The following is a 21,349-nucleotide window of genomic DNA, read 5'->3' as shown; positions in this document are numbered from 1 at the left end:
GCGGCCCGTCGGAAGTTGTTGCCGCTGGCTTCCGGTCCCCTGAGACTGGGACCTCGCTCGCTCCTGACCCGGTGGCAATCGTTGCGGTGGGAGAAAGTCGAGTCCGCAGCGGAGGGGAAGCGCCGTCATGCCCAAGTATTACGAGGACAAGCCGCAGGGCGGCGCATGCGCGGGCCTGAAGGAGGACCTGGGCGCGTGTCTGCTGCAGTCGGACTGTGTGGTCCAGGTAGCGCGGCCGGGCGCTCCCGGTGGTGACGACGCCTGCCCCAGGCAGGCCCGGCTCGGCGGAGGGCAGCGGGTCGCCCGCGGCGGCGGTTGGAGTTAACCATCCCGGGCGTAGGTCACAGCTCGGGCTCACTGAACGTGCGCAGATCCACTGAGCTATCGGAGCCCCAGTTCCCTGTGGGGTTAAATCGGAGATAACGATAAACGCACCCTGTCGGGTATTTGTAAAGGTTAACCCATTTCAGTTCACGAAGCGAACTGAACATTATTGAATGCTAGCACTCTACTAGGCTCTGGAGACATAAAGGAGAATAAGCCAGGTTTCTTGCCTGCCTAGAAATGATAATCTGTCGAATTAATGATTCCAGAGGTTGCGTAAACCTCGTACACTGCCCTGGCCAGTAGTGCCTCCTGCCTGTTCAGTTGTGACTGAATGTGTGCTCAGTTTGCCTTGTGTTGATGTGAATTTGTTTCTGAGTTACAGTTCTCTGCATTCTTGGATGTTAAGTTGTAAAAATAAGGCAACTCCGTGTTTTCACGATTTCGTATCTTGCTTCCCCTACACTCTTCCTTCACTCCCCGGCTACAGACACAGGTCTCCTCAGCATCCTCTCGGAATGCACTGAGGCATGTAGTGAGGTTCACAGTGGACCTGAGTTCTGGATTAGAACTCAAGTAAAGCACAAGTGCCTTTTCCAATTGCAGAGGCCCGACGAGAGGGCATTCAATTGTGTGCAATTGTCTTTGCATTGGGGGATGTAGTTTCAGAAAGTTGCTGTTATTTCAGAGAAAAGATTACCCCCAAATGGACATCCACTGTAAGACTGTATCAGTGTTTCTACCAAGTCACAATTTGTTTGGTTCACTGATTTTAGCAGTCAGCCATTCTCGCCTCCCAATGTCTAGTAAAACTTGAGTTATTATAAATTTAAGAGATTATCTCGCCCAACTTCCTTAGATAAATAAGGAAACTGAAGTACCGTTTTTTTAGGGCTCCTCTGTCCAGGGCTATGTCTCCTCTGCCCCTTACTCACTGGTGCTGCCGTTCAGCCAGCTCCTGGTAAATGCCTCTTAAGTGGCAGGCATGGTGCCTGACACTGGTGATAACTAAGATGAATCAGTAACAGTCACTACCCATGTAAGCTTGGTGTCATGGGAGAAATAGACATCTAAGGGTCTAAATTCCTGCTGTAAGACCGTAAGCATTTATTAAACATGTGTTTAATGACTAGATCTTGAGGAAAAAAATGCCTTGGCCCAAGGGAGAGCATCTGATTTTGCTTCAGAATTTGGAATCTGCTGAGGTGACATTTGATCTGAGTCTTAAAAGTTGAGTAGTAGTTTATCAAGTAAAGGAGTGGGAACTGTTGTGGTTGTTGAAAATCTGAAAGAACAGCAAGTGCACAGGCAGGGAGATGTGGGAGGGCCCAGAGGAGCTAGTGTCCTGCCATATGGGAATGCGACAGAAGGCCTGAGGGGAAGGTTGCAGCCAGGTGTGAAGGCCTGCATGTGTGTCAGAGTGAGGAGACTGGCTTTTATCCAGACGTTCAGCATCGGAAGGCCATGTTCATGAGTAGTCAAGGGAAGAAAGTACACTGAGTAGGACTGAGGAAAGAAACTCCAAGTGGAGGACAATAGCAGCAGCACAGAGAATTCCAAGCTGGCTTTCTGCAGCAGTTGATACAGCAAACATGTATGGAGTGCCAGGCTCCAGTTCAGGGAACAAATACTGATGAATGGAACATGGTCTCTCCAGTGTAGAAAGCGGAGCTGTTTGGCTAGAATGCTGTAGGCAGAGATTATGATTGGGACAGCTGGTACAGACTTTGCTTTTCCCACCATTGAATATGTGGCCTTACCAATGCTGTTTGGTCAGCCAGAAAACGTGATGCTTATAAACAGTTCTTTAGATGGAAGTTCATATACAGTTTGTGTTAAATTCGTTCTGAATGGTGACTTCAGCTGGAGTGTAAAAGGGCAATAGTGAGGAGGTTTGCAGGTCCAGAACAATCTCCTACAATCTGTTGGCAGCTACTGCCCACTGCTCCTCACTGGGGACTCCAAAAGACCAAGGAAAGCTCTGCTGAGGTCTGTGCTTGCTCTGTGTGGCAACCTTACTTATGATGGAAATTTTTGATTTCTTAAGTTCTTGAATAAAAAGGTTAATCTGATCCTATGGCAGGTTGGTGCTATAGTCTCTTCTTGCCAGTCTTTAACCCACCTGAAACCTGCAGCACCTCGCTCTAGGGAGGAATTCAACATAAACATGTATTGAGTTCTAGGTGCTGCTTTGGGAGATTGTCAAGGAGTTAGAGGGCCTCAGAGAAACTCAGGGTAATGGTAAGGATGTAAATTCCAGTGAGGCTGGAGGAAAGCAGGGAAAAAGCAGATTCAAAAAGCATCTCTTGAAGAGACTTCTTAGGATTTAATGACTCCTGGATGATCAGGACAATGAAACTCTGCCAGAGGAACTTCACTCATCATAGGATATCTTCTGTCTCCACTAACAGCTTCCAGACCCTCTGACTCTTCATCAGAATCACCTGGAAGTGGTGTGGCTTTTTAAAAGTACAGATTCCACTGCTGCCTTCACCCTACCCCCAATAAGTTAAAAGTTTCTTTCTTAGGTTGATTCTTGGGCACAGCCATGTTTGAGAGCACTGACTGATCTTGACCTCAGAAGGCAAAAAAGCTTGGGAGTGTATTAGAATATAGATTCAAGTACATGTTACAGAGACCCAGAATAATAGTGGCTTGTACAAGATAGAGAACTTTCTGTTTTGTTCTTGTGCCTATAATCAGGGCCTGGTCATTTCCCTCAATCTTCCATGAACACAGACACTGTTGATCTTGTGACTCTGTGCTGTGAAAATAGGAAAATATAGGAAGTAGGGTGTTGCTCTCATATTCATGGTCCAAGACTGCTTTGCTTCCACATCATCAGGCCCGGCAACCTTACGGAGTGAAGTGAGGAAAGGGGCAAGCCTCTTTAAGGACCAACCCAGAAGTTCTACACCTGTTTCCCACACATTCCAGTGGCTAGAACTTAGTCACAGGACCACAGCTAGATGCAAAGGTGTCTAGGAGCTCTCACCCAGTCATATGCTGGATAAAAAGGAAGAGCAGACAGCTAGCAGTCTGTTATTTGGGGTAGAGTGGATGATGAATGACAGTCTTCTAGCTTTAGTGTATCTAGATGGATCTTTACCCCAGGCAGTTGGCAATATAGGTTGAAAGCTTTTGAAAAAGGTAGCATCTTAGTTACAGTTTGAAGAGGCATCAGCTTATAAACTATAGTTATAACCTTTTGTATGGTTAGTCTTCTTTTGTCTGCCTCCACATCGTTCATGTGGGCAACACATCCCACCAGCAGAATTGCAGTTTGGAGAGGAAGGAAACCTGCTACTCTGATCCACTTTTGAGAGTCACTGAGGTAGATGACATTTGATATCTAGGATCCAGGCAGACATACAGACTGGAAGGTGGCCAAGATTCCTGGGGGACAGGAGGAATACCACAGACATAGTACCCTGTAGCTTTTCATAGTAAAAACTAGCAGAGTGTGCCTGGCACTTGCAACATGAAGGTTCCGGGGAGTAGCTGCAGTGATGCGGCTGTAGAGTCAAAACCTGCTTGAGAGAAAATCCCTGATTATGCAGAGCAGATGAGCTTTGGGTTACATTTTTCTTGGTGCATGAATGGGCCACATGTTTCTATTTAAGTAGTATTCCAGCCTGCCCTGTTAATATCTTTGTAAAGTGTTTCATGCCAACACTAAAAAATTCTGATTTTAGGGTACCCAGTTCACCCACTTCACCCATAAGGAAATGAAGATATCCCTTTCTAGATGTTTATATGAACAGTTTAAGGAAAAGTATTCCATAGAAACCAGTGTTTTCAAGAATTCAACAGTGTCCTTAAAGTTCCCAAGTTACTTTACAATTTTTTTTTCATTCTTTAGGCACCAACAGCCCAAATGAATTAAGAACTATTTCCTACATAACTTTCTATTTTCCTCTTTTAACACTTTACAAAAGGACTATTTTCAGAAGGACAATTATTTTGTACTTTGTGAGAAAATTTCCAAGGTGTTTATATTGTTTTATGTGTCTGTCATAGGAAGGAAAATCACCTCGGCAGTGCTTGAAGGAAGGATACTGCAACGCTTTGAAGTATGCATTTTTTGAGTGTAAAAGATCAGTGGTAAGTGGTTAAAGATTTTCAAAAGCTTATGCTAAAAATTAGCTATAGGGAGGTTAAATATATGAATGACTTAATAGTTACAGATGAGTCGCAGTGATATGGTTTGGAAAAAATTATGTAGATAATATTTCTTCCTCCAGTGAGTTAATGTTAGGTAGCATTCATAAAAACCCACAGCTCATTGTTATGTTCTTCTGTCACCGTGCTAACCACAGCTGCTGAACTTTATGCATTTCTGAAAGTGTGAGAATGAAGTCTCGGCAGCTATATACGGGTAAAAGTTGATGTTGGCCACTCTTGAGTTCAGCTTAGTTGGCAATTGTATACAAACATATAATGTGGAGCTCTAAGGTGCATACACTTGTGCCTTATGTGACTAAGAGAAAATGTCAGTATCTGTGTTTGAATTTTGGAGGGATGGATTGTAGAAATAGGGCCTAAAAAGAGATTACAAATCTCTGGGGTTCATTCTAACATTCTTTGAGTTGGAAGATCTACGGAGATCTTTGGAATGGAAACTGAGACCCTTTTCTTGGAGAAATGTATAAAACCAGAAATATGAGCATCCCATTAAAGGAAGAAAGCACTTGGACTTGAGGATGCTTTTTTTTTTTTTTTTTTTTTGAAAGGGAGTCTTGCTCTGTCACCAGGCTGGAGTGCAGTGGCACAATCTCGGATCACTGCAACCTCTGCCTCCTGGGTTCAAGAGATTCTCCTGCCTCAGCCTCCTGAGTAGCTGGGATTACAGGCGCCTGCCACTGTCCTCAGCTAATTTTTGTATTTTTTTTAGTAGAGATGGGATTTTACCATGTTGGCCAGGCTGGTCTTGAACTCCTGACCTCAGGTGATCTGCCTGCCTCGGCTTCCCAAAGTGCTGGGATTACAGGAGTGAACCACCACACCTGGCCTGGAGCATGCTTTTGTTTGCTTAGGAACTACACTGCAAATCCCTTCCTTTTTGTTAACAAAAGAAATGGAGGGTACTGATACTTAGGACCTGCAAGTGGATGTAAACAAAGAACTTGGAGCATGTTTGCCAGCTAATCAGATCCAGGGAGGGTGTAAAGTTAGATTAAATTTGGCCCTGCTCTGTTTACTTTCTTAAGTGACATTTTTTCCTGTCATTCGATGTGAACAGAGGATTTTCTTGCCTTTTCTCACATAGATTTGTTACCCACGTAAAATGCAAACCTTTAACTTTGTCAAGAATTTCAAAGCGTGTGCAGTAAACCCTCTGAAATTCTCTACCTAAAGCTCAGTCTTCGATCTCCAAAGAACGAAGAAGTCAGATTTTTTTTTATTTTTTCAATTTATCTACTTTCTGCAGAAATTTTTAACAATCTTACATAAAAAGTAAAATGTTCTTAACCATTTCTAAATATCAGTACAAGGCAGAGTTTCACATATACTTTGACACTGAAAAGAGCACCTTAGGGACCCCCTTTTTTTTTTTTTGAGATGGAGTCTCGCTCTTTTGCCCAGGCTGGAGTGCAGTGGTGCGATCTTGGCTCGCTGCAACCTCTGCGTCCTGGGTTCAAGTGATTCTCATGCCTCAGCCTCCCGAGTAGGTGGGAGTACAGGCATGTGCCACCATGCCCAGCTAATTTTTATATTTTTAGTAGAGATGGGGTTTCGCCATGTTGGCCAGGCTGGTCTCAAACTCCTGATCCACCCACCTCTCCCTCCCAGAGTGCTGGGATTACAGGCATGAGCCATTACACCCGACCAGCTTAGGGACCTTTTTATAATCTTTCTCCAAGACCATGTTTTACTGTTAGTCCTCCAAAATGAGTAGAGTCATAACGCTCTTAATGCAACTTGTTATACATGCTTGGCAAAAAACCCAGAAATATAACAATTTAAATTGTGTGGGTAATTTTGTATGCTATTACAGTGAGTGTGCATCTTATTGAAGGTGAGATGGGAAGTTTGAATCTGCTGTTCTCTCATAGTATGAGGAGTTCACCATCCTGATTCCTGTGTTTAAAATTTTTTTTTTTTTAAAGTATGGCTTTAGCTACTTTACCTAGTGCTCAATGAATAAATGGCTGTCCACACTGACTTTGTTGGACTAACTGGTGGGGTCTGTCTCCAAAATAATTCCTTCCTATAGAATAGTGGTCTGCAACCTTTTTGGCACCAGCGACCAATTCCGTGGAAGAAGACAATCTTTCCACGGACGGGGAAGGGGGCAGGGGATGGTTTTGGGATGAAACTGTTCCACTTCAGGTCATCAGGCATTAGATTTTTATAAGGAATGTACAACCTAGATCCCTTGCATGTGCAGTTCACAGTAGTGTTCATGCTCCTGACTCTAATGCTGCTGATCTGAATGTAATGCCCCTGATCTGATAGGAGGTGGAACTCAGGCCCTAACACTCCCTGTCCTGCTGCTGACCTTCTCCTGTGTGGCCTGCTTCCTACCAGGCCATGGACTGGTATAGGTCTATAGCCTGGAGGTTAGGGACCCCCAATATAGAATTTTTGGGGAGTGACATTGACTATGCAAGTTTGCCTTATAAACTGACTTTAGAACCCTCTGCTCTACCTACTACCCTTAAGAAATGACTGCACTGTGAGGCTTCAAAGAACGTGCTGCCAGTTTGTGAGGCAGTAATTCACCTGAAGGATTTTTAATCCCAAAGTAATGTGTTACCTAACATTTTTCAGGGCTCATCAGTTGCAATTTAAAGATTTCAAATATATTTGAATATTAACCTAAATCGAGAAAGTTAAGTTTTTTAGAAGAAGGATATCTATTGAGTAGAGTCCAAATAAAAAGTTAAATGTAATTTGGATTCTGCTTGTGAAGAAAATCTTTATTGATTGCCCTTAAGCGGAACTTCTATTTTTAATGCTATCTTTCTTATTTATTTATTTATTTATTTATTTATTTATTGCCCAGGCTGGAGTGCAGTGGCACGATCTTGGCTCACTGCAACCTCCACCTCCCGGGTTCGAGCGATTCTCCCACCTCAGCCTCCCGAGTAGCTGGGATTACAGGTGCATGCCACCATGCCCAGCTAATTTTTGTATTTTTTAGTAGAGATGGGGTTTCACCACGTTGGCCAGGCTGGTCTCAAACTTGTGACCTTGTGATCCGCCTACCTCGTCATCCCAAAGTGCTGGGATTACAGGCGTGAGCCACTGTGTCCTGCCAATGCCATCTTTATTATTGTGGTTTTTCTTGGTAGTTCTGATGTCATTACCTTTTTGATTTTGCCAATAACTGGTTTATTTCTCTCATGCAGTGATACCCTTACCAAAGTAAGGGGTGTTTAATTAATTATACTGTACCAAATTTGATTTAATTGTATATTTATTTTCAGTTGGATAACAGGGCAAGATTCAGAGGAAGAAAAGGATATTGATACATTATGTTGAAGCCAACATGGAAAACAACAAATATTTTCTCTGGTCATTAACACAAAGAAGCCAAAACAGGAAACATAGTTTTTACTACATCTGTTTGGTTGGACCAGATTTCCCCTCCATGGAACACTGAAGGAAATGGATGAGTTCTGTTTTCAAATATGTATAAAGTAAATGATTCTCTTGATCCAAGTTATTTTTAGAAGAAAAACCTAATTGAACAGTTATGGGTTGGGAGCATAATAAATGTGTTTTGAGAATTGTTCTAAAGCACAGAAAATGGAAAGACTGTTATTTGCAAACTTGACTCTTCAATTGAATTACCCAATTTGTACAGGCCACTGATGTGACTGACACAGTCGATAACATGGAGCCTATCCAGAAGATGTCTGTTGGGAAAGTTTAGGATAAAACTTTTTCTTTAGTTCAGTCTTTTCCTGTCTAGTTCTAAAATGAATTGTGTTTGATTCCTTAGAGAAGAAATACTTCATTTGTGCTCTGATTCACGGAAGTAATAACCTCAGCACTTCAGTAGCGTCCACAGGCATAGCCCCAGATTGCGTTGCCCAGGCTCTTTATCATCATCTTCGGATTGTTTTTGTTTCCTGGTTTCATTTTCAGTCTGGCCCACTCTACATAATGGGCCAGTGTCAGCTCCAAGTCCACATCCTTACTATCCATGATTCAAAAGGGAGAGAGAGAACTTCCTTTTTCAGGATCCACAAATCAAATCTATAAAAGGACTCTGGTCTTCCCAGGATCACCTGCCCTTGCATTGGACCAGTCCCTGTGGAAGAGGGGATGGGGGCCTGTGATCTTGGCCAGGCCTGGGCTATCTGCGCTGTCATTGCTAACTCCTGTCAGAATCACATGGATGAGTAGTGGGCCAAATCCCAAAAGGAAAGGGGTTTAGAGCAAGTGGAAACAACAGATGTTCACTATAGAAAGCAAGAATGAAAACCATGAAGTGGTTGAAGATTAGCCTTACAGTAATTTTATTCTGATCACTTAATATAGTAGAGTCAAACAGGAATCCAAGTTTCCAACTTTATTTTTGGCACTGAAGAATCACAAAGAACTCTAGCGTCTTTATACCTCCATGGTTCACTGGAGTTAGAGCAATCAGGGTGTTGTACAGCTCACTTGAGTTTTTAAAGGTTCTACTAAAAAGTGAGAATTCCACACCAGTATGGGTCATTGTTGCAGAATATCACAAAGGTCTGTTGTGTATACTCCTTTTCACCAGGAAAGGGACAATAATGGTTTTTTTCAATGTATATATATTTACATTGTGATATAACTTTTTATTAATAAAAGTAAACAACTCTAAAATATATATTATAAAGCCCTGTCATCTTTGTTTAGTAACAGCTTTATTGAGCTTTATTTGGAGAAATACACATACCATAAAATTCACCCTGAAACTTACCAATGCAGTGTTTTTTATTGTATCTACAGAGTTGTGCAACCATCACCACTAATTCCAGAACATTTGCATCACTACAAAGAGCAACCTGTACCCATTAGCAGTCACTTCCCTTCTCCCTCAGCCTCTTAAAAACCACTGAGACACTTTTTATATAATAAATATGTAGCCTTTTGTGACTGGCTTCCTTCACTTACCATAATGTTTTCAAGGCTCATCCACATGTACAATCTATCTGTACTTCATTACCTTTTGTGAATACTATTCCATAGTATAGATGTACCACATTTTATTTATTCATTCATCAGTTGGCAGACTGGTTTGTTTACACATTTGGGCTATGATGACTAATGCTATGAACAATGGTGAACAAATTTTGCATGGACATCCTATGTTTCCGTAAGAGTGGAATTACAGGGTCATATAATTCCAACCTTTTATTTTTTTTTTTTGAGACAACGTCTGCTGTTGCCCAGAGTGCAGTGGCATGATTGCAGCTCACTGCAGCCTCACCCAGGCTCCTAACTCAGCCTCCTGAGTAGCTGGGACCACAGTCACGTGACACCATGCCCAGCTAATTTTTTTTTGTATTTTTGTGGAGACAGGGTCTCCCCATGTTGCCCAGGCTGGTCTCAAACTCTTGGGCTCAGGTGATACTCCCACCTTGGCCTCCCAAAGTGCTGGGATTACAGGCGTGGGCCACTGTTCCTGGCCCAACTTTAACATTTTGATGAACTGCCAAAATTTTCCATAGTAGCTGTACCATTTTACATTTCCACCAACAATCTTTGAGGGTTCCAGTTTCTCCACATCACCAGCAGTTATAATTCATGTTTGATTATAGCCATTCTACTGGGTATGAAGTGGTATCTCCTTGAGATTTTGACTTTTCATTTCTCTAATGGCTAATGATGTCTGAGCATGTTTTCATGTGCTTATTGGCCATTTGTATGTCTTCGGAGAAATGTCTATTCAAGTCCTTAGTCCAGTTTTCAGTTTGGTTCTTTTTATTGTTGTAACAGTTTTTTGTATGTTGTAGATACAAGTCACCTAAAGATAAGTGATTCACAGATTCTCCCAATTTCTGGTTTGTCTTTTCACTTTCTTGATGGTATCCTTTGAAGTATAATTTCTAATTTTGGTGAATTACAATTTATTTTTTTCTTTTGGTATATCTAAGAAACCATTGCCTAATCTAAGGTTAATGGAAATTTATTCTTTTATCTTCATTTAAGAGTTTCACATTTTTACCTCTTACATGTGAGTCTGATTCATTTTAAAAATAATTTTTCAGGCTTTTATTTGCAATATATTTTTAAAATTTTAATTGTGGTAAGATACATACAAAATCTACCTTAACCATTTTTAAGTGTACAGTTCAACAGTGTTGAGTGCATTCACAATTATGCAACCAATCTCCAGAACTCCCCTTCACCCCCACCACCCCTCCAACTCTCTACCTTGACAGTCACCATTCTACTTTATGTCTCTATCAACTTTATTATGGTAAGTAAGTTCCTCGTGTGGAATCATACCACATTTGTCTTTGACTGGCATATTTGACTTAGCATATGTTCTCAAGGTTCATCCATGTTGTAGTACGTATCAAAATTTCCTTCCTTTTTAAGGCCAAATAATATTCAGTTATATGTATATGGCACATTTTGTTTACTCATCTGTCAGTGGACACTTGGGTTGCTTGTGCCTTTGGGTAACTGAACAATGATGCTGTGAATATGGGTGTACAGATACCTCTGAGACCCTGCTTTCAGTTCTTGTGGGTATATACCCATAAGTGGAATTGCTGGAGCACAGTTATTCTATTTTTAATTTTTTCAGGATCAGCTGTACTGTTTTCCACAGCAGCCATATTAGTCTACAGTAACAGCACACAAGGATTTCAACTTTTCCACATTCTTGCCTATACTTGTTATTTATTTATTTATTTATTTTAAATAGTGGCCATCCTAATAGGTGTGAAGTATCTCAGTGTGGTTTTAATTTACATCTCCCTAATGATTAGTGGTGAACATAATTTCATGTACTTGTTGGCCATTTGTATGTCTCTGGAGAGATGTCTCAAGTCATTTTGAATGAGTTAAATCATTCAAATGGGTTAAATCCCTTAAAATGGTTAAGGTGGTAGATGGGTATTAAAAAAAAAGTTGTTTGCTCTTTTGTTGTTTAGTTGAAGTTTCTTGTATATTCTAGATGTTAACCTCTTAACAGATGCATGATTTGCAAATATTTTCTCCCATTCTGTAGGCTGCCTTTTTTTTTTTTTTTTTAAATGCACAGGGGTTTTGCATTTTGGTGTAGTCTAGTTTGTTTTTACTTTTGTTGCCTGTGCTTTTGGTGTCATACCCAAGTCACCGCTGACTCCAATGAAGTTTCTCCCGTGTTTTCTTCTAGGAGTTAGAGTTTTAGCTTTTAAATTATGTCTTTGATCTATTTTGAGTTAACTTTTGTATATGGTGTGAGTGTCCAGCTTCACTTTGTTGCCTAAGGATAGCTGGTTTTCCCAACACCACTTGTTGAGAAGATGTTCTTTCCCCATCAAATGGTCTTGGCATCCTGTGGAAAATCATTTGACCATATATACCAGGGTTTATTTCTGGGCATGCTATTCTATTCTGCACTTCTGTCTGTACATATTTATGCCAGTGCCACATTATTTTGATAACTGTAGCTCTGTAATAATAAGCTTTGAAATCAGCAAGTATGCAACCTCCAGCTTTGTTTTTCAAGATTGTTTTGGCTACCTGGGGTTCCTTGAGATTCAATGTAAATCTTAGGATGGATTTTTCTATTTACACACACAGACACACACACACACACAAAATCAGTTGGGAATTTGATGGGGGGGGTACATTGAATCTGTAGCTCACTTTTGATAGTGCTATCATCTTAACAATATTAGGTCTTTCAATCCATGTGCACAAGATGTCTTTCCACTTATTGGCATCCTTACTTTCTTTGCAGCAAAATTTTGTAGTTTTCAATATACAAGACTTTTGCCTCCTTGGTTGTTTATTCCTGAGTATTTTCTTTATGATGCTACTGTACATAGAACTGTTTCCTTAATTTCCTTTGGAGATTGTTCAACAATAGTGGGTTTTTAACATTTAATTTTTACTGTTAACCAGTATACTGAAAAGTGAATAGGATGTTCGTATGTTAAGAACAAAATAATCTGTCATGTAACTGGCCATCCAGATCAAGATAACATTGCCTGAACCCCTGTAATTTTAGCCTGACTTTTCTTAGAGACCCTCTCACTCGCCCGTTTACCACACTCTGCCATTTGCCTTCTCCTTTGACCTTTTGATAATTTGGCTCCTTGTGATGCGTTTAGCGTAACCGATTATGTAGTGAGAAAAACAGTGTGGTCCAGTGCTGAAATAGGAAATATTTCAGTTGAACACCACAAAACCACCATTTGTTCATGTGTTTATTCAACAAACTTTAGCTCCTTCACAGCAGGCATTACACTTGCTCTTATGAATACAGTGGACAGGATATGCGGATATGCATGAAAGAATCGTCATAGTCAACACTGAAGGAGAGGAACTTTTTTGAAAGGGCCAACTTCATTTGTAGGGAGAAATCACCATAGAGGAAGGCAGACCTGAGACCAGCCTCGCAGGAGGGGTGAGGATGTTCAGGAGAGGTCCAGATCCGAGGGGACTGATATAGACCAGGCCTGGGGGTGCATGGATGGAAATTATGGGATGGTTCTCAAGAGATAGAGGTTCAGTGGCTGATGGGATGTGGGGGAGAAAATGACCCCAAGGTCGTCTATTAGAGGGAGACTCAGCCAGCTTGGAGGAGGAGAGGCATGAGCATGCTGTATTTGAGATGCCTGCAAGACAGGCACGGTGCTTAGATGTATAGGTAATCTGGACCTTGGGGGAGAGTCTGGGATGGACCTACAAATTTAGGAGTCACTAGCATATAAGTGACCATTTGTTCAACAGGAATGTGTAAGATTTTTCAGGAAGAGCATCTTAAGTGAGAAAGGGAACCCAGGAGAACACCACGCCATTAGTGGCAGGTGGTGGGCAACAGCCAATTTGAGAGCGAGGAGGGATGGTCAGAGACGTAGGACCACCAGGAGAAAGTCAGGCCACAGACACCAAGGGAGGGCCAGGTGGTGAGGAGGAGGAAGCAGTGAAGTGCTGTGTCTGTCTACATCCATCTAACACAGGCATCCTCTTTGAAGCCATGGAGACACAAGTGTGTTTCCTACCCTGTCTGCTCAGCTTTTCTGTTATGTGGGACAACAGAGTGTGAAAGAACTGCCTGGACTGGCCTGCAAGGCCCACGGGGGCCTGGTGCAGGAAGAAGTCATGGCAAAGACAGGAGCCCAGTGGAGGGAATCTAGAGTACGGGCATTCTCAGGCTACACCCTGGGAGCCCTGTCATAGCCTGGAGGGCAACAGCTAATAAAAACAAGACCAAGCTACTCTCCGTTTGCCTACTGTTGGCACAGGATGGGGGGGTGGAATTGTATGGAGGGCGCAGCCTCAGGCTGGAGAAGCCTCCCTGGGGCCCCTGGCAGGGGAGGGAGTGCCTGTGCAGGCCAGCTCACAGGATCCCACTACACTGCAGAGCACAGTGTAGCCCCCACCAGCTTTCCCCACTTAAAAGTCATCATTTGGCCACCAGACAAATCGTAGACTGATCCTGGGGCCGATGTCCACGGTGCTGGTTGGTACCTACAGTTAGTGTCAGCAAGGCATCAGGAGGTCAGTTGCGGCTAGGGCCACTATTGGGAGCAGACAGCCTGCTAAACACAAGTTTCCATCTCTACAACCCAGCGCGCTCTCTGCCAGAGGCCGCACTGCTTGGTGTTCACAGGAATGAAAGATCTTTTTGGTCAGCATATACCTCTCAGAAAAGGATGCTATTTTGCTTTTTTTTCTGTCTTCCTGATTTCAAATACTGGATTTTATCCACTGTAAATTTGATTACTTCCTACTTTTGGAAATAACCAGGGTCTCTGAGAAGAGGGCACTTCTTTTAAAAGTGTAAAAACCATCATGGATCCCGATAAGCCAGCTCTGCCCCTCTCTGGAGGCCCTCATGGGCAGCCGGGAGCCAGGTCAGGCAGCCTGAGCTGTTTCCTGCTGCTCACTCCTCTCCAACCTTCCTTGACCCCCTTGGTTCTGTCATCACTGCCATCCCTGCAGGTTCCACAGGGAGCTTGTGCTTCTGGGCTGGGGTTCCTTCTGTGCACAGCAGAGCAGTGCCCTCACTACAATTTATAGAAAATCAGCTCTTCAGAGGGGCTGGTAGAAGAGGACATTTTGGGGAGAAAATGACAAGAAAAAGAGAGTTTGTCCATCTCCAAATGCAGAGTTCTGTGAGGGCCTGCCTGCCAGGAGGAAATGCTGGTCTTGGAAAAGCCATCCCAGGAACACGATGGGATGTGAGGCCAGTTCCTTCTGTCCGTGTGTTCCCAACACCCCTACCCACAGAACAGCTCTTCTCCCCCAGGCTTGAGAAAAGAGAAATGCTGGCAGCCCTTTAGAATGACCAAAGAGGTCACACTGCCTACTGAGAGAGAACTACTGCTCATTATTACAACATGAGGAACACTCAATGCTGCTGAGGATACTGTGAGAAGCCTCTATTCAAAAATGGTGCCAACCTGCTATGTGATGCTGGTAAGGAATAGAGGGAGGTTACCCAGTAGAACAATGTACAATGAAGTAACCTCCCCCCATGGCTAATCATTTCTGTTCTCTGAAAAATCACAAATCGGGAAGCTCCAACATCCAGCTCCTCTTACCTTCCTCCAGCGCAAAGCCTCCCTGGGACAACTCCCCTAGATCTGGGCAGCCAGACTGTGCCGTCATCTACTAAGCAGAGACTCAACAGGAAACCAAAGCGCAGCGCCAGAATGGCATGCGGAGGGAGGGCAGGAAGAAGCTCACGGTGGCTGATGTCTGGGCGTCCTGACATATCTTCTTCTCGGCTTAACTTTATAAAGAGAAGCAAAATTAGGCCTGACCTTGAGGGATTCCCTCTGACCTTAGCATACTGTAAGCACAACACAGGATTTACACCAAGATGATTCCAGATGGATTGATCTAAATGTAGGACTGAAACTATAAACATCCTAGAAATAAGAACAGGTAAATGCTGAAAAAATAATCCTGAGACATGAGAGTGAAGGTAGAAACTGTTAATAATATTAAACTGAGCATGGCCCATGCACCAAGCAAGGTGCCAGTGAGCACTTTAGTCCAGCCCCTCGTCATGGGCACGCAGCCACACCACCATGCCCACAAGGACATGGCTGCCCCATATGTCCCACCTTCCATGGTGAAGCCAGGACTCCATTTCAGAACAAGCATCAAAATGAAAGACAGGTATATGTAACTACATAAACCATTTAAAATATTGTACAACTCCTACCACAGACCAAAAGACAGCTGACAAATAGGTTAAAAAGTGTGCAACATATGACAGGGGTTAATACATTGTATATTAAAAACAATCTATATGAAATAGATCAACACTCCAATGAAGTCACAAACATAGAAATATCATAAAGGTATAAAAGATGTTCAGTGTTCACAGTAATCAAGGAATCAAGGAATCAGGACACTGAAACGAGGTGCACTGCTACCATCAATGAGAATAAAGGGAAAAGGCATGTTATTTTTGGTGGTAGCTTAAATTTCTAGGAGCTTGGTAATACTAAAAACTCCAAGAGTTAAACATTTCAATCATCCTTTAATTGTACATTTCCAGTGACAGGAGTTTTTCCAAGGGAGATAACGGGTCGTGTGTGCCTAGAAGACGGCACAGTGGTGCAAGATGCAGTCCTGGTGACAATGAACAGGGTCAATATTAATACAAGTGGAACTGCATTTTGACAAGTCATACAGCGAGGACTGGGCTACCCAGAGATGATGTGATCCATGTTCACGGACGGGAAGGTAACAACAATGGCTACCATTTATGAACACGTACTTCTGAGGCTCATCGCACGTTCCTTATGAGGAAGGTACTGTTGTTGTCCACACTTTGCACATGAAGAAACGGAGGCTTGGAGAGGTCAAGCAACTTGCTCAGAGTCACCAGCCAGTGAGGGGCAGAACCAGGATTGGGACCTGGTCTGTCTGCTCCCAAAGTCCATGCTCTTAACCTCAACCCTGTCGCCCCCTGCTTCAAATTAGGCAGAAACAAGCTTATAACATGGAAGTCTCCCATGGTCCCACGTTTACAAACATATGTATTCAGCACCCGAGCACTCAACGCAATGCCCAACAATGGTCCGTTCACAGGCTGGTGACATAGAACTAGTCCTCCTAATAGGATGAATCAGGCAAGACCACATTTAATATCTTGTCAGTTATTTATTATGTGTCATTCTAAAGACTAGCACATTTACAGCATACATGGCTTTGAATGACCTAAGAATATATAAAACAGTAACTGTATGTTTATATATATATATAAATACTGCCCAAAACAAATAAATAAAGGTATCATAACGCACTAAGCTTGGCAAATACAATTGTGTAGGGACAAAACTATTATACAATATTTTTACATCTTTAAAGGAAACTAAAGGCAACTGTGCTCTGTAGGAGCTCTGACAGAATCCACATTACATTCCCAGTTTTCCATAGATCTCTTTTCTTTTTAAATGGGGAGGCATTATAAGGAACACCGGACGGAACCTCTTATTTTACGGTAACCTGTAAAACTGCCTTCCCTGCGCCTCTGAAAACTCACAGCTCCCACAGAAGAGAGGAGCTGTTGCCTCCAAGGCTGTGCAACACTCCCTCACCCTGCAGGCGCTGGAAGTGTGTGATGCCGCCGGAAGCCCAGGAACGATGCCTTCAGAGAGAATACTGAAACGTGAATCTTTTCTATAGCATTTGCCAAGTCTTACAGTTTTATGGTGACCCATTACATAAAGCAAAAATTGGGAAAATAATTCATATAAAGGTGCCACATGCAAAACTGCTGACAGATGATCAACGTTTGCTATATTCCCTTTGATGAGTGCAGATATTTAATGCTCTCCAGACAAAAAAGATCTGAAAACTATGTGGGTAATATTTATTTTTAAAAAGCAAGGAGATTTTTTTAAAGTTAAAATGAGAAAAGACGGAACTCAACATTTACAAGTTAAATGAGATGGTGGAGAGGTGAAAGGGTAAATCAGCCATATTGAAAACTGTGAACAGAAATTGACACTTAAAAAGGATAATCTGACACCAGCAGCAGCCACCCGTGCGGTGGGTTTGGCGGGCAGGAGTTTCTCTGCCTCCTGCCTGCCACAGTGAACCCAGCTTTGAGGGAGCAGCAGAGAGCTTCATCCTTCATTAAAGTGTCCTTCACAGACATTTTCCTCCCTGCAGGCATCGGGAGACAGCAGGTGCTGCTTGCATGCTGACTTCTGAGTAGGAGGGGGTCTGGAAGGTCATCCAGTTCCACCCCTACCTGATGCCCACCCCCTCTGTGTTCCTGCCAATAAGCAGTCCTCCCCATGCCTCAGCACCCCTGGCCCAACTTTGTTACATATTTCTAAAGGAACCAGAAGAATCTCTAGGCTTTTAGACATAAGAATTTCTAAGAGGTTCACAAATCATTAGGATCAGCATCATTAATATGTGCCATATATACTTCTTTTACAACCTTTTCAAGAACATGTAAACATCATAAACAATCAATAAAACATATAAACTCCTAAGAAACAAACTCTGCTATGTGCAGATAAGACTCATCATCATCTTATAAAAGATGACCAGACAAAATTTTCTACAAAATTCCTAAGTTTTATGGCCCATAAATCCCTTTCAAAATCTCATTTGAGGAGAATAATTTCAACTGTTTCTCAATAGTCATCTTACATAATAAGAAAGTAACAATTATTGCAAACCTAAAAATAAGACACTTTATCAGACATTCAAATATGATTGTACTGTCTTTTCAAAGATAAACTGGAAATCCTGCAAAAAAAAAGTTTTCCTAAAATATTTAGGTTTCTACTATCTCCATGGTCATAAATTCCCCATGGGAGTGTTGACATGCCACATCTGAAGCCCTAGATTAACATCTAGAGAAGAAGGGGAGATGTGTCCTCTGGGCATGGGGGAGCCTAGGCAGGGCGCTTCAGAAAACAGGAGGCAGGCTAAAGGGACCTTACAGCTGGCTTTGTGTCTCCAGCAGACTCCCTGTTCTGTAATTCATGAGGGACAGACAAAAGAGTGGCCCCAACTGTGTGGGGTACCTTGCAGGTGTTACCTTCTAATAAAGTCTTATCTCCCATTGATTTATCAATCTTTCTTTCAACTTCTTCAGGTGGTGGTGTAGATAGGATAATTCACTAGAACCCGTTATTCTCACTGCATGAGATAGTGCTAGCTTCTTTCCCCAAATAACATTTATTGGTCTGCCTAGGATCCAATTATTTAATTTATTATTTACTGTTTTACATTCAGATTTTTACAAAGTGGATTGTAATTCAATGGTCACTTTTGAGTTACTCTGTAGAAAAATAAGTGAGCAAGCAGGCATTTGAAAAAGTCTTCTAGCATTTCAGACAGACCTAGCTTGATTCATGTAGGTAACTACTGATGAGATCTGTGTAGTTACAGCCAAAGGCTATTTAAATGGGCAGTTGTTACTATCCACACTATTGAGCCAAACATTACCTCCTATTGATTCCAATGGGAAAAAAACCCAAAAAACAAAAAACATGCTCCAGAGACTCTTTAGTGAAATGTTTTTTTTTAAAAAAACACAAAAAATAAAAACCAATCCTTCAGGTCTTCTTGAAGAATTCATATATGACACTAGAGGGTACCCACATTTATTATGTAACAGCTAATTAGAGGAAACCGTGTGTTCACGTTTCAACTTTTCCGTAAGTCCCTTCGGGAGGCCTGTAATGCTTGGGGAAAGCCTTCAGCTGCAGGGAATTAAATGCATATTTGCGACTTCCAACATTCTTCATTGTATTTTCTCTTCGACAACCCTCACTGGGGAAAAAACAAGCACAAGAAATGACGGCAGTAAAAAAGGAAAAAGAAAAGACTTAAACTAAGATGAAATGAACTGATCATTTTCATAACATTAAAAAAAAGATTAATTTAAATGGGTGCCGGACTCATTTACAACAAATACATACGTAAGATGGCAGGTTTCTGAACAAGGCAATTAAGAAGCACAGAGATGGACACATGCTGCGTGGGGCTGTGAGTTGTGCGTTCCTAAAAGCAGCACTGTATCTAAGTGGAAGCAAACCTTTTCCAAGTGAATGGTTTCATGTCGCTCATGTCTTCTGGGGTTCTATCATAACTTGTGGTTCAAAGATTCCCTTACATAGCAAATGAAGTGGAAAAAGAAATATTACTACTCTATTAAAGTTGCACTTCAGAGCTTCAAAGAGCTGGACTTTTCTGTATTAGCAAGAGCTGTAATCATATCAAATTCAAAATGCTGACTTTCCTTGCAGAATTCAACATGTAGCAAAGCCAGCTGGCTAGGAAGGCTGTTCTGGTCTGCTGTCTCCTGGAGGACAGTTGTTCTGGGTGCCAGGTAATCCAATGGGTTCATGCACTTTCTACAGAGCAGCCTGGCAGTCAGGGCTGGAATGTTATGAGGGAGGGATCTCACCAAGTTCTGGTAGCAGCCAGCCACCCTTCCACAGGTGGGCTGCCCCCATGTGTTCCCTCTTGCACAGGTGCCACTGAGCCAGTGAGAGCCCACAGGTACCCTTCCCTAGAGAACTCACTACCAGCGTCATCCCCAGCTGCATCTGATGCAGGGTTGCCATGGCAATCCAGGGGGCAAAAACAAACACTGCATGGGAGGATGAGCAGCCAGGGGGCCTCACCTGCTCAGTGAGCGCATCCGGGGAGTTCTCTGGGAAATGTTCAGGTGTAAACATAAAACTAACCGGCAAAAGTGATTTTAAACATAAATGACTTCCCACAGCACAGTATAACTTGATGGTTTTATACTGTTCTAAGACTAGCAATGAAATCAACTAGTTATCAAATTTAGTACAAAATTCCCCTTATGAGATGTAAAATTTGCAGTTAACAAGAAACAGTGATTTTTTAAAAAATTCATATTGTATGAAGACCATTATGTCATGCATTTAAAAAAAAACATGAGTGGCAACTGCTCAAGCCTTTTAAAGTGAAAATGACAGTCTCATTATCAAGAACATGTAAAATACTTTTGGTAAGACAGTAATTTTTATTCAAAAGCTAAGCTCTGATAGTTTAGAAAAGTATCCACCTGGTTGTTATAACTAATTTGGTAACTTGGATATGCTTTCTTGTCACAGAGCCTCAAGGCCTCAGCTAGATGTGTGTCATCTGAGCTGAACACCTAGGCCACAGGAGGCCCCCTGGAGTAAGTAACAATCATGTTTGCCCAACATTCATTCAGTAATCAAAAACGTACTTCCACTTAAAGCAGAAGCTATAGGTTCCTATATACAGTTAATCTCCTTTAATCTTTGGAAACTCTTACATTAATGAACTACTTCAGATATGGCTTCTCCATTTTTATAGAAATGTACAAACTGCTTAAAAACCACCTGTCACTAGTAAATGCTAAACTGCCATGAGGAGCGAGGCAGAATAATTTGTGAACTTTGACATTATCTTTTATTTACATGTTAAAGGAGTTAACGCCTAGTTTAGCTGGCTGAACACATTGGATGTGAAATTATAATAAAGATTATACTTTCATTTCAACGTAGTTTTCAAATCCAATTGTATTTACTTTCCCCCAGATGTTTGAATTTGCAATATCCGGCTGACGTGGCTGATCCACATGCCGACACTGTCATCCCATCACCTGCCTGTGCAGACGAGCTGGCAAGAGGGCCTGGGGCGAGGCATGCAGAGGTGGCGAGGACAGCCTGTGCTAACTGGGGTTTCCTGCTGCAGAGGCCAAGCTGCTGCCCTAAGGCAGGACACCTCCACTCATCACATTGGCTGCATACTTTTTAGGAATCAATGGTACATGTTGAGGTGGTCTTAGATTTTAGCAAGAGGGACTTAATTATTTCAAAGCTCCATGATTACTTTTATTATATCAATAAATTATTTCTTTTCAAGGGCATCCATTTTTGAAATG

At 42.2% G+C, this 21,349-nt stretch overlaps 2 protein-coding genes across 7 annotated transcripts in view; one reads left to right on the top strand and one right to left on the bottom strand.

Moving 5' to 3' along the window:
- The first annotated feature begins 13 nt into the window (after window positions 1–13).
- LOC100593539 (cytochrome c oxidase assembly factor 5) lies at window positions 14–9,133 on the top strand. Its single transcript, XM_003279234.4, has 3 exons — window positions 14–226; window positions 4,345–4,428; window positions 7,758–9,133. The coding sequence occupies exons 1-3, from the start codon at window positions 128–130 to the stop codon at window positions 7,797–7,799; spliced, it is 225 nt and encodes a 74-aa protein (XP_003279282.1). The 5' UTR covers window positions 14–127; the 3' UTR covers window positions 7,800–9,133.
- Window positions 9,134–15,697: 6,564 nt separating this feature from the next.
- The window catches only part of INPP4A (inositol polyphosphate-4-phosphatase type I A), a 146,458-nt gene continuing 140,806 nt past the window's right edge, over window positions 15,698–21,349 (bottom strand). For all 6 annotated transcript variants that reach the window (XM_030827661.1, XM_030827666.1, XM_030827662.1 and 3 more), the window contains one exon: window positions 15,698–19,233. In XM_030827661.1, coding sequence (XP_030683521.1) covers window positions 19,101–19,233 — 133 coding nt within the window. In that variant the 3' untranslated portion in view covers window positions 15,698–19,100. The remainder of the gene's footprint in view (window positions 19,234–21,349) is intronic.

The sequence above is a fragment of the Nomascus leucogenys genome, chromosome 14 (genome assembly GCF_006542625.1).
Source record: "Nomascus leucogenys isolate Asia chromosome 14, Asia_NLE_v1, whole genome shotgun sequence".
NCBI classification, from domain to species: Eukaryota; Metazoa; Chordata; class Mammalia; order Primates; family Hylobatidae; genus Nomascus; species Nomascus leucogenys.
The sequence above is the reverse complement of the archived record's forward strand: the minus strand, read 5'-3'. Positions and strand labels throughout refer to the sequence as shown.

Coding starts and splice junctions, on each gene's coding strand:
- LOC100593539 (XM_003279234.4), top strand. CDS start 128: ATGCCCAAGTATTACGAGGACAAGCCGCAGGGCGGCGCATGCGCGGGC. Junction 227..4,344: donor AGTCGGACTGTGTGGTCCAG/GTAGCGCGGCCG, acceptor TGTCTGTCATAG/GAAGGAAAATCACCTCGGCA. Junction 4,429..7,757: donor TTGAGTGTAAAAGATCAGTG/GTAAGTGGTTAA, acceptor ATTTATTTTCAG/TTGGATAACAGGGCAAGATT.